The sequence below is a fragment of the Panthera uncia genome, chromosome D2 (assembly GCF_023721935.1).
Source record: "Panthera uncia isolate 11264 chromosome D2, Puncia_PCG_1.0, whole genome shotgun sequence".
Lineage (NCBI taxonomy): Eukaryota > Metazoa > Chordata > Mammalia > Carnivora > Felidae > Panthera > Panthera uncia.
Window position 1 is genome coordinate 17276891 of NC_064818.1, and position 12923 is coordinate 17289813.

The following is a 12923-nucleotide window of genomic DNA, read 5'->3' on the forward strand; positions in this document are numbered from 1 at the left end:
CTTTTCCTTTCTTTCTTTTTTTTTTTTTTTTTTAATGTTGATTTTGAGAGAGACCGAGAGACACAGTATGTGAGCAGGGTAGGGACAGAGAGAGGGAGACACAGAATCTGAAGGAGGCTCCAGGCTTCGAGCTGTCAGCACAGAGCCCGACGCGGGGCTCGAACTCACAAGCTGTGAGATCATGACCTGAGCCGAAGTCTCTTGCCCAACCAACTGAGCCACCCAGGCGCCCCGGAGGTCCCTTTTCTTAAGGGCACTGCTCCCATTCATGAGGGCTGCACCCTCATGACTCAGGCACCTCCCAGAAGCCCCACCTCTTAACACTATCACCTTGGGCATTAGGCTTTCAGCAGAGGAATTCGGGGAGAACGCACACATTTGATCTGTAACACCTAGTCCCAGCTCCTACAAAGGCTCTTAAGTCTGGACTCATCCCCATTTATAATGTGGCCCCTCCAGTTGACACATGTCACAGAGAATTATGTAGAATTAACACAGTCAGCAGGATAGTAGGCCTCAGAAAATTCTTAGTGCGCTATGATGCTGGGATGCTTCGTTCATCTGTTCAAAGGTTAGGAAGCCTTCTGTGGCTCCGGCAGAAATGGGGGCTGCAGAAAGAGGTCTGGACCAAGTCAGGGAGCCTGACAGCAAGCTGTATATCCTTTGCTTTGTCCTACATTTGGGGGATTTATATCTCGTCCACTCAAGAGAAACATAAAAAGCCTCTCCTCTGCTATGGCAGCCACTGAAATCGCAGACCGATTGCTTAGCAACAGATCAGACATCCGGCCTTAAAACAAAACCCTCTCAAGTAATGGAGAGCCAACAGCTTCTGACCTTGACCTCAGCCACTGCGGCAAGGAAGCAGCCCTAGACCGGGTGCTCTGCTGGCCCTGGCTGCGTCTGACTCACCTGCAAAGTCCAGTGCCCAACAGGGCTCCGTGCTTAATGGCTGGGAGAAGTCAGGGTGGAGAGATCCGAGCACGCGAAGAGGGGCCGTGGAAGTAAAATTGGAGAAAATGGACCCTGATGCGCGCTAACCGAACCCCTCAGAAGAACGAGGGGTTCCTGTGTTAGAGCAGGTGGCGAGAGCCAAGGCTGCCATCCCCACTCGCCCCCTCGTTCAAGTCCGACTGTGGGTGCAGGGCCGTGAGCCCTGGGGTTCCTAGAACCTCCCAGATAGCATTTGCGTGCTGTTGGGGCCACCCGGCGTCACACGGTATACGCTCCCATCACCTAGACTAAGAGTCAGGTGGTGCAGTCAGGTGGCATGTTGTCCCGGTGGGGCTGGTGTCAGAGTGCGGGTGCCCAAGGACTGTCACGGGCCATCAGTGCTGCTGCCCTGACAGCTGGCCATGCTGGCCTGTGATTCTGGGAAGAAAAGGACGCTCCCCAGCTCAGGGAATTAGGGAAAGGACGAAGAGAATCTTCTACTGGGAAGAAAATAATTACACATGGGATTTAGCTTTTCCCGAGAACGAGCAAAGATTTCATTGCCTGTTGTTTGGAAGCTTCTGGAGCTCCTGTGCACTTCTTGCGTGGCTCCACTGTGATGATGAGACGCTGGGCTGGTGGTTCTCCGTTGTCCCCACACTGGTGGCTGCGTGCCCCCCTCCCTCCCCCAGGCTGCACTGGGCTGGGCTGGTGCCCTCCAGGACATTCTCACGGGCAGCCAGGATTGAAGAAGGGCATCGTAGCTGAGTCTGGCTGTCCCTCCGTGGACAGAGTCTGCTTTGTAAAACAGCCAGAAGAAGACACTGATATAATAAATGCTATTTTCTTAAAGGGGCAGATTCAGGAGACTTGGTTGCTGTTTGGGTTTTCTCCTTCCCCTCTTACAAAATTGCACCTGCTGTTTTTGGCTGATTGTGTGCACGGAGCCTCGGATGGAGAATTTAAAACATCCTTTCTCCTTGTTCATCTACGGCTCCCCGCTGTTTTAAAAACAGTTCCTTCTTCTTAAATATTAAGACGAGGGGTAGCTGGAGTTCGAGCTACAGAGGTGCGAGCGGCCAGCAGCCCTCTGCTTCTGAGCAGTAAGGCTCCATCATGCCACCCAGTGGCTCTTCCAGTGCACCCACTGGTGCTCATTAGGCAGTGGGACCCGGGTAGTTCCTCCCGTTCCACCCCCCCCCCCCCCCCCCCCCTGCCCAGGGCGGGCCGGAGATGCGCGCGCACAAGGTCATAGAATGTTTCGAGTTACTGATGATACCGCGTCCGCCTTCAGGGAACTTCAGTCTGTGACGGGAGACCCCGGATGAGACTTTCCCCAGCGACTTCAGTCAAAAGTGCCGCTTCACGTCCCCTCCAGGCATCCAGACTGAGGATGCTGGCTGCAGGGAGAAGCCGTGGCTCTCCGTGGCCACCTGGCCCGCTCACTGGGGCAGGCCAGAGGGTGGGGAGGGCCGGGAAGGACCTTGAGCCCAGGACGGAATTTAGCAAAGCCTCCTTGTCCACGTTGACCTCCTTTCACAATCCCTCCTGCCTCCGTGGGACCGTCTGTGCATTAGTGGCCGCCCAGTAGCTGCTTCTCCCTCAGAGTGCAGAAGTTTCTAGAAGCAGATGAGCAGATGGGAGGACAGGTGCACATGCTCAGCCCTGAGCCTGGCATATAGCCAGCACTCTGAAGAGACTCCTTACTTCTTACTGCTGATTCACTGCGATGGTCTCATGTAAAATCTTAAATGCTTATTTTTTTAAATGCTTATATTTTTTGAGGGAAGGGGAGGCATAGAGAGAGGACCGGGACAGAGGATCTGAAGCAGGCTCCAGGCTCTGAGCTGTCAGCACGGAGCCCAGTGCGGGGCTTGGACTCATGAACCGTGAGATCATGACCTGAGCCAAAGTCAGACGCTTAACCAATGGAGCCACCCAGGCACCTGGTCTCACATGTAATCTTGAATGTTCTTATAGAAGTACTGGGACAGAACACCTCTGGGATAGAAGTCCCCAGACTTCAGGGGTCTCCCCTGCAGGGATGTCTAGAGGGCCCATCCCCCAAGCATCAGCCCCAGAACAGGGCAGGCCTGTCCTTTCCACCAGCGTGCACGGGGCCTCCCTGACCGTGTGGATGCGGTTTTGTGTCCGTCTCCCCTGCAGACATCTACTGCTGTGGCCTGCTCAGCCCCAGGAAGAGTGACTGCACCGGCCTGCCCCCATCCATGCTGAGCAACCCGGCCACCCCCCCGGCCCGGGGCCAGCACCGCATCAAGATGAAGGGGAACATGTCTCTGATCTGCTGGTACAACAAAGGGCCCTTCCGCTTCCTGACCAATGCCTACTCGCCTGTGCAGCAAGGTGGGCCCGCAGGGGTTGCTGGGGAGGAGGGGGGGTTTGTGCAGCTCAGGTGTCTGGTGACCCCATCACTGTGAGCTTCTGGGCCGGGGACTCGGTGCCACTGCACCTGACTGGTGGGGGGGGGGGGGGCGACACCAGCTCCCCGTTGCTTGTCGGCGGCCGAGAGAAACAGGAAGCGACCAGGGTGGGGTCCGCAGGCCGCCAGGGTTGTCTGTGGTCGCTCTGAGTGCTGTACGTGGCCAGCACTCACGTGGTCACCTCGGCATCGAGGATCTGTTCTGACGGGAGGGGAAACCATCAGCTGTTTTTTTATTGGTTCGGCGTCTTCCTCCGAGATGAACCACTAGGATTTGGGGGTGGTCAGGTGATTCTGTCATCAATTTTCCTCGGGGTCTAAAATCCATAAGGCATCTACAGTTAAAGTAACTACAGCCCCCACCTCTTTAAGCCACTGACAGGGGAACTCAGATGACAGAGGGCGCCTCACTGAAATTGTCCCGTCGCGTCGTGTACTTGCAAATCCCCTATAGTTGTCTGTATCAAGACATGTTTCCCCTTTCCTGCTGAAGGAACGCTGCGGGGCGCTCGGTTGTGTTGGAGGGTGTCTGTGTGTGTGATCGGTGTGCACGTGTGGTGTATGTGAATGTGTGTCTCGTGTGTGTGTGTGTGTGTGTGTGTGCGCGTGCTTAATTAATGTCTGTTCGTTTATTCCCACCCCTCACCCCGCACACACACCTAGGCTCTGTTACATTTCAGTGGAGATGACAGTCTAGGGACCCAAACCCACGGGACTCGGGGTTAAGGAGGTATGGAACGCCGCCCGTCACTGTGTCACTGTGTCAAGGGCACTCGGGGGAGATGTTTGAAATTGACCTTGCAAGCCAAAGGGCGAGTTTGAATTGGACTTCCACACTCTGGTGATTGGACAAGGGCTCTCACAGGGAGAATGTTCGAGAATAGGGCGTAGGAGCCACCTCCCTCCAAATTATGCGTGACAAGTTGCAAAGTTTGCGATAGGATTTAAGAGGATAGGGCCTTAAAAGCCCCAATCTCAAAGGTTGGGAGGCTTACATCCATCGTCAAGGGAACCAGCAAGGAGGATATTTGATGGGGAAGAAGAGAAAATTGGTAGGGTTGATTTTTAAGTATTCTAAAACTTACTGTTTGTCTTTCCTTCAGTTATAGTTTCCGTTTCTAAAGTATTCGGTTACAAATCACAAAGTCCCCATTCTGAGACACCCTTAAAAAGCCCAGGTCGTATGCCTTTGGCGTGGCCCCGGCCCCTCCCGCAGCGTCTCTGGAAGCTTCCCAGGGTGGATGGCATGGGCACCTGTGAGCCAGGCCCGCCCTGGAGCAGACAGAGCCCCGTGGGTGGGCTCCCAGGAGGCGCCAGGAGGCAGGGAGGCAGCGTGGAGAGTGGCAGCTGGGTGGCCACAGGAAATCTTTTTATTCACATTTTAGAGTATTTGTTTTCGTGTTTGTTTATTTAGAAGAGAAGGAGGACACAAGCGGGGAAGGGGCAGAGGGGTAGAGAGAGAGAGAGAGACAGAGCGTGAGCAGGGGAGGGGCAGAGAGAGCGAGAGAGGGAGACACAGAATCCGAAACAGGCTCCAGGCTCTGAGCGGTCAGCACAGAGCCCGATGCGGGGCTCGAACTTGTGAACCACAGGATCATGACCTGAGCCGAAGTCGGACGCTCAACCGACTGGGCCACCCAGGCACCCCCTCCACTCCCTGTTTTATGTCAGGATAGCCAGGCAGGGTGGGGAGGCGCACATTTGTCCGACGGGGGGGTTTATCGTCTCTGTTCTCCTCAGGAGTGATCATCAAGAGGAAGACTGGGGAGATCCCCTGCCCCTTGGCCGTGGAGGCGTTCGCTGCTCACCTTAGCTACATCTGCAAATACGACGACAAGTACAGCAAGTAAGTGGAGGCAGCCGCGGGGCTCACCGGCACGGCATGGAGATTGGTGGGTGGTCAGCAGTGCCCCGGTGTCCGAGTGGACAGATGTAGCCCCTGTGAGACAAAATCCTGAGCCCCGTCCTGGTCTTCCAGGCTCACCCGCACAGCCCCCTCACTTCTGGGCGCCCTGCCTCCTTCCCTGTCACCCTTGCCCCTGGACACCCTTCCCTCCGCTCACCCGGGGCTTGCCATCTCTCAGCACTCAGCGCAGAGCCTGCTCCCTCTGTCCCCTGCCCAGACCGCTCTCCTCCCCCACCCCGGCACCCACGGACCACGCAGTATCAGCCCCCGGTGTCCACACGCTGGGCCCCGTGTTCTCCAGCCCAGGTTACTGAGCTGTTTCACCTCTGGGCACCTGCTCCGGGGGTGGCCTCGTCTGAAGCACACGCGTAGCATAGACGGGATGCGTCACCCACGGCGCGGTGACAGGAGCTCGGGAGTGATGGCTGGTGAACCTGAGCGGGACTCTGAAATTGGTAGGGTTGAGCCTCCCAGCCTAGAATGAGGCTGGAGGAACCCCCAAAAGGCAGGTGGGCGCTTACTCCGCCCACTTAGAGGGTAACGTGCTGGGCTTCTCTGTGGCAGAGAAAACCGAGGACCCGGTTCCCCCTGGAAAACTCAGCCCAGGTTCGAAAGGCAGGCCCACACCACCGGGAGTCATTGAACAAATGTTTACCGTGTGCTCTGCTCAGCACCTGCTGAGTCCGTGAGGTTATTACAGAGAAATCTGCATTTGTATCGCAGACGCGTTGGGTCCGCTCTGCGCCGGCCGTGGCGGGGATGCTGACCCTCAGGCACGTCTGGGGGGCTGGGGCAGAGACAAACGTGCAGATGGGAGGACACGGCGTGGGCCTGAGTTGTAAGCCAGCTCTTGGCCCTGGAGGGACACCATCCTCCGTCTCGGGGCAGAGGCCTCCCTGACGTGACATCTGTCCTGGATCCGAAGGGAAGGCGGGGGTGGCCAGGAGACGTGCCCTCGGGAGGAAGGGGACGCATCGCAGGGGCCTGCCGCTGAGGGTGTACTTGACCTTGGGGAACGGAAGCAGTTCAGGATGCACGGGACGTGGCAGCCGAGAGGGTCCCTTAGCAAAGAGGGAAGCCCCCCAGGCCCTCTTCCCTTGGAGCTTCTGAGCCATCGGAGGCCGGGCTCCCGGGTTCGGCATCTCTTCTAGTGGCTTCCTCCCGCCGCACCTAATCCTCTGCTAGGAATTGTCTTCATCTTCTTTGTCTTAAGTGAAGCTGACCGTGACTAAGCTGCAGTGAGAGCTGACCCCCCGGCCCGGTTCCTACCCCCGCGGCCCCCCTGCGGCGGCCTTGACCGTGATGGGGCCTTTTGGGGGAACATCTCCCCTGACCCGGGCGCCCACGAACCATCCGGCTGAGCCTTTCTTACTCCTCCGCCCCCGCAGGTATTTCATTTCTCATAAACCAAACAAGACCTGGCAACAGGTGTTCTGGTTCGCCATCAGCATCGCGATCAATAACGCCTACATCCTGTACAAGATGTCAGACGCCTACCACGTGAAGAGGTACAGCCGGGCGCAGTTCGGCGAGAGACTGGTGAGGGAGCTGCTGGGTCTGGAGGAAGCCTCCCCAGCCCACTGATGCCAGACGGCCAGGCCTAAGTGAGGACCAGGTCCGGGAGGCCGGAGGAGGGAGGGAGCGGGCCATTCTGACCTGCCCAGCCAGAGCCCTGCGGGTGCCCCCCCCACCCCACTTCCCGGGGGTGGCCCCAGCCCGGAGGGGTGCCCACGGCTTCCACGGGGACCAGGGTGGGCCTGGTCAGAGGACGGCTGCCCGTCCCGGTTCCCATTCGAAGAAGAGCATGTCCTCCCTCCAGAAGCGGCCACCCACCCGGTGCCGGGGCGGGCGCCGCACCCAGACTCCACGTGCCGGCGGGCGCGCTGTCCGTGGCATTGGCCCAGCAGGGCGCTGCCTCCTCGTGACACCCGTGGAGCTCAGCTCGGTACAGGGGCCCTGGGAAGGCTGTTGCCGCCGGAGGCGCCAGGGATGGGATGAGCCGTAGCACGTCCTGCTAGAAATGCCTGCTCTGTAAAGACGTAAAGACGTTTGTGACGCGGTTCAGTTTCCTGCCGTGTCCCGATGGTGACCAAGGCAAGCAGAGGTGGGGCTGTGCACCGCTAAGGCCGTGCCGGTGTGGACAGGAGACCCGAGCGTCGCCCCGCACCTGCCTCACGCAGGCGGCTTGGAACGGGCCTCCTGGAACAAGGAACGCAAACTGGGTGCCATTGACACGCAGGGATGAAATGGGGCAGCGATTGCCCGTTCTGAGTCAAGGATGAGGCGTTCCTAACTCATTTCATCTCCCTGGCTGGTGGACGGGGGAGAGAGGGAAAATGCCAACGGAATCACAGTGACGTGTGATGCTGTTTTTTATTTTTCAATATATCTTCAGGTTATTTTCTTACCGTTGCTTAAGATCTTCTGTAAAAGGAAAATGTCCCCCTTCTTTTCCGCCCCCTCCCTTCGCCCCAGCCGAGGCTGTTTGCGTGGTCACAGTTCGGTATTCTGGGCCCCGTGACTGTGCCAGGACCGGAAAGGGCAGCTTGCTCCCAGAACGGACGTGCTTCCACTCCATCAAGGGGCACGGGAGGCCCTGTGGGCCTTAAGCGTTGCCGTAGATCTGATCGTCGGCAGAATCACTTGTTTGGGAAAACACGGGGCGTTGCTGCAACGCACGCCAACACGTCTGGGGGTGACACTGGCCAATTCTCGCGCCCCGTGTGTGGTCACCTGGCTGGGTGTGCCCTCTGACCCCATTGCCCCAGAGCCCCGCGGCTGGCACGGGCAGACCCGGGAAGGTGACCGGGTGACCAGCTTTGTTGGGGGAGATCTCCCCGTAGGACCGCGAGAAGTACATGCCAAGGCCGCTGGCATCTGGGGCTCCTGCGCCCAGGTCCGCGTGCCTCCGGGGGAGACCTGGGCCGGGGTGATCCCCTGGTCTGGCTGTCCCCCGCAGACAAGAAACGAGCAATTCCTGGAGTTACACGATCCCCCTGCAGCCTGGTTTACGTAGCCCCCTCATTTTTTTTTTTTTTTTTTTTTTTAACAAATGCAAAATCTATTCTACTCAGGCTTTGGGACGTTTTTCTTTGTTCACACTCAGTTAATTAAACGTGTTGCTGGCCGCATGCTCCTGAACTCCACGCCATTCCTGCAGCCTGCGTTCGTGATGATCCCCCCGCCCTGTGGTTTGAATCCGACGCCACGGATTGTAGGCCAAATTTTAAATTGTGTTTCCAAACACCTTCGCCGTGTCCTTTAATTGGATTGAAAGCACTTTTACCACATGGAGAAATATATTTTTAATTTGTGATGCTTTTCTACAAGGTCCACTATTTCTGAGTTTAATGTGTTTCCAACACTTAGGGAGACTCTAATGAAAGCTGATGAAGTTTCTTTTCTGTCCAAATAAGTAAAAGAAAAAATAAAAGTCTATTTAGATGCTGATCCTTTGCGAATATGCGAGTTTGTTTCAATGGTCAGGGACAAGGAGCGCCCGGCTGGCTGCGTGGGTAGAGCACGCGGCTCTTGATCGTGGGGTCGTGAGTTCGAGCCCCACGCTGGGTGTCGCGTATGCTTACTAAAAAAAAATAAAAGATCAGGGACAAAACCACGGGCTACTCTTTTAAGACTTCTTGGTGTGTGAGCTAGTGTGCATGATCTTAAACTGTTTTTAGCGTCCTACGCCCCTGAGCAGTTTAAAAAAGAAATTCAGTTAAGTCTTGACTTAGAGAAATAGATATCGATACCCTGGTCCTGTGAGTCAAGCTGTATCTTGGGTGCCTGTGCCATTGAAGAAAACTCCCACCTGCCTTCCAGATGGGGGATTCCTCCTCCCTTCTGCCAGTTTCCGTGGTCGTCCGCATTAACCCAGAGAGACGCTCTTGCGACAGGCCGGTGGGTGGCTTTGCGTTACCGAGTAATCAGAGGGGACCTACACCAGTTTAGCGCTCTGGTTTTTAAACGGTAACCACCTGTTTTCAGATACGTGCTTGAAGCAGACGGCAGTTCCGCTGGGGGTCTCTTGGAGCCCCTGCAACGCCGGGATGAGTTTCTGTTCTTCCGGAAGGAGGACAGAGGGACCTAGAGTACTGATTAGGAAAGCCTGTAGGACCCCGTCCTGCAGATGTGAGTCTGAGAGCCTTGGAGAATTGCTCCAGTTCAAATCCACCTGGCTCCAGTATTTCCAAGGGTTGGAGAGACTGGTTGCCCCTGGATTGGCTCAGTTAGTAGCTGGCCACTGCTGGGGTCTGGGGAGGGCCCAATAAGTGTTTCTCACCACGGGGGGGGGGGGGGCAGCAGGTGGCATCCCAAGGCCAGCCACCGCTGTGGGATGTCTTTGCTACAGAGTCTGAAAAAGAAAATCAGAACAAGGAGCATCCCGACCCTTACGGAGAATAAAACAACAAATACGTAGAAGCTTCTCCAGAGCAAAGCTCTGTTAGGCCAAATGCACTGAGCTTCACGTGGTTTGGGCCGCAGTCCCAGGGCTGCGGCTATAGTTAGAATCGGGTAAGGTAATCCTTCAGGGAACGGAACGTGGGTGAGTTTCTGTTTGTATTTGCTGCCTTCCTTCCCGGTTTCTCTGTTTCATTCACATTGTCTCTTGTCCCCACACTCTGCTTCCTAAAAAGCCTCAAGTTTGAACAAGGTTTGACTGTAGTCAATGGAACATTATAATACTAAGGTCATATTTCAGAACTGAAGTGGGTTATTGGGGTGGCTCAGTCGGTTAAGCATCCGACTCCTGGTTTTGTCTCGGGTCATGATCTCACGGTTTGTGAGTTCAAGCCCCATGTTGGGCTCCACGCTGACAGCACATAGCCTGTTTGGGATTCTCTCTCTCTCTCTCTCTCTCTCTCTCCTTCTGGCCTGCCCCCACTTAGTCTCTGTTTGTCTCTCAAAATAAATTAAAAAAAAAACAAAACCTCAAATGAGTTACATAGGAAAACTTTGGTGTCTGGATCATTCTGGACAAGGACATTCAGTTTATTGACTCCATTAGACAAGGCCCGGCCACCAGAATCGAATGAACTCTACAGCTGTGCCAGAGAAGAAGTTCGCAGTCGCCAGGAGCCTGGAAGGCTCTGGCTCATCGTGTGTGGCCGTGCACCGCCGTTGTCCTGGGTTCTGGGTTCCTCAGGGAACCCAGCCTCAGCACCAGGCAGTGAGGGAGGCAGGCAGACCCACCCATGCCCCCTCTGAAATGTGGGGCACTTGACCCCGGCGGGCACCAGATGCACCTGGTGTGGCAGATTCTAGAAAAGACAGAATCGCATCCTCCGAAGAGGCTGAAGCCAGACCATATCTGACCCAAAATTGCCTATTTGCTATGCAGCCAATTATGCATAAGCTTCTCTGGAAAGCACTGGCCCTGAGAGCCAATTCGACCTCAGTGTTTCTGGAACATGCTGCACCACACGGGAGCAGCTAGTCAAAAAGGGGTCCTACGAGAAGTCCTAGCCAAGCGAAAAGAAAGTTTCTCATCTCCTAAGTACCAATCTGCAGCTACAAAAGTTTTATTCCTTCCATTCCCCCTGTGGCTTATACTTGGTTCTGATTTCCTCCAAGGAAATGGGGTACTGACCTCTTCAACCTGACAGCTGGTGTGAGGGTTTGCTTGCCCCCAGTTAACTTCTAATGTCCTACACTCCTCCACTAGGAAAGAGCCACAACTTTAGCAAAAGCAGCGCTAGAAAAAAACATTCACTGGGAAGATGAGATTTTAGCTACTTTAATTAGCTTTTTCACTAGCCCTGGCCGTCTTTTTAAAAATGCGTCTGTTCCTCAAAAAATTAAACAGAATACTACCAGGTGTGCCTGGCTGGTTCAATCAATAGAGCATGTGACTCTTGATCTCAGGGTCATGAGTTCAAGCCCCGCCTTGGGCCTAGAGATTACTTAAGGAAAAAAAAAAAAAAGAATTACCGGATGATCTAGCAATCTTTTTTTAAATTTAATTCCTTTTTAATGTTTATTTTTGAAAGAGAGAGAGAGAGAGAGAGAGAGAGAGAGAGAGTGTGAGTGGGGGAGGGGCAGAGAGAGAGAGGGAGACACAGAATCCGAAGCAGGCTCCAGGCTCCGAGCTCTGGGCTCTCAGCACAGAGCCCGACGCGGGGCTTGAACTCCCAAACCGCGAGATCACGACCCGAGTCGAAGTTGGACGCTTAACCGACTGAGCCACCCAGGCGCCCGTGGCAATTCTGCTTCCGGGTATTTATCCAAAGAAAATGAAAACGCTAATTTGAAAAGGTATGTGCAGCCTCATGTTCATTGCAGCATTATTTATGATAGCCAAGACGTAGAAACAACCTAAGTGTCCATCAGTGAATGAATGGATAAAGATGTGGTGTGTGTGTGTGTGTGTGTGTGTGTGTATACATATATATGTGTGTATATATATACATATATATGTGTGTATATATATACGTATGTATACACATAAATATATATACATACGTATATACATGTATACATATAAATAATATTCCATTGCACATACATATATATGTATATGCAATGGAATATTACATTATTTAATGTTTAAGAAGAATGAAACCCTTCCATTTGTGACAACACGGATGGACCTCGAGGAAATTAATGCTAAGTGAGCTGAGTCAGAGAAAAGCAGATATTGTACGATCTCTCCTACATGTGGAATCCAGAAAAATATACATATACAGTATATAGAAAACTAAGCTCGTAGAGAATAGATTGGTAGTTGCCAGAGGTAGGGGAAGGGGGTTGGGAGAAATGAGTTGAACTGCTTGGGTTTTTTTAGTTAAATTGATACCAAAAAAAAAAAAAAAAAAAGCATCTAGTTTCATACTTGAGAGCTGCCTCCCCGCGATAGAATATAGAAGGAGTGAACAAAAGAAGGAAGAAGGAGATGTGGTTTCTATTATTTCAATAGATTAGAAAGAACAGAACAGTTGTATTCATTTTTTAGGTAGAAATTTAAGATCTGGAGTGGTGGGATTGTGGGATTTTTTTTTATTATTATTATTAGTGAGGCATGTTGGAGTCATTAATGCCATACATAGTCTATTGTGGCTTTTTAAAGTGTGTCCCCTCATCAATGCTTATCAGTGCTTATCAATAGAAGTACAGTGTCCAAAGTGGGACAAATGCTCTTTTAGTTCCTGTCCCCGTCAAGCCGTGAGTCTAGTCCTGCCCACCATCCTACAAGAAGAGACTTTGACCAGTGAGGGGGTCCCGGAGGCTAGGACAGTGGGTCCACATAGAAACCAAATGGTAAGAGGGGCGGTTGGGAAAACAGGGCGATTAGCTTGGTTGGTGAAGCACTGACTCAGGAGGGAACGTGACATTTGTCTCTGGACTGCCTAGTCCCCTTCTCCATGTGGTGCACGTCACCAGGCTTCCGCTCAGTGGGGAAAGCAATTTGCAATGCGTAGAGCTGCCCAACATTGGGACAGGACACCCCAGAAAGCAGGGAACGCTCTGTCAGTTCCCGGATGTCTCCAGCCAGGGGCAGCTCTCAACACAGGAAGGTCCCGGAGGGCATCCTGTGGGCAGGAGGTGGCCTTAACTCCGGGCTGTGGGCTGGAGCGGGACACCCCTGCTGGCAGCTGTCATCTTAACTGAGGAGGAGCGGAAAATAGCCATGAATCGAAGCCCTGA

General features: G+C 53.9%; 1 protein-coding gene across 1 annotated transcript in view; it reads left to right on the forward strand.

Moving 5' to 3' along the window:
- Positions 1-7022, forward strand: part of PGBD5 (piggyBac transposable element derived 5) — a 105655-nt gene extending 98633 nt beyond the window's left edge. The window contains exons 5-7 of the mRNA XM_049645051.1: positions 3100-3297; positions 5114-5219; positions 6668-7022. Coding sequence (XP_049501008.1) covers positions 3100-3297; positions 5114-5219; positions 6668-6863 — 500 coding nt within the window. The 3' untranslated portion in view covers positions 6864-7022. The remainder of the gene's footprint in view (positions 1-3099; positions 3298-5113; positions 5220-6667) is intronic.
- Positions 7023-12923: the final 5901 nt, after the last annotated feature.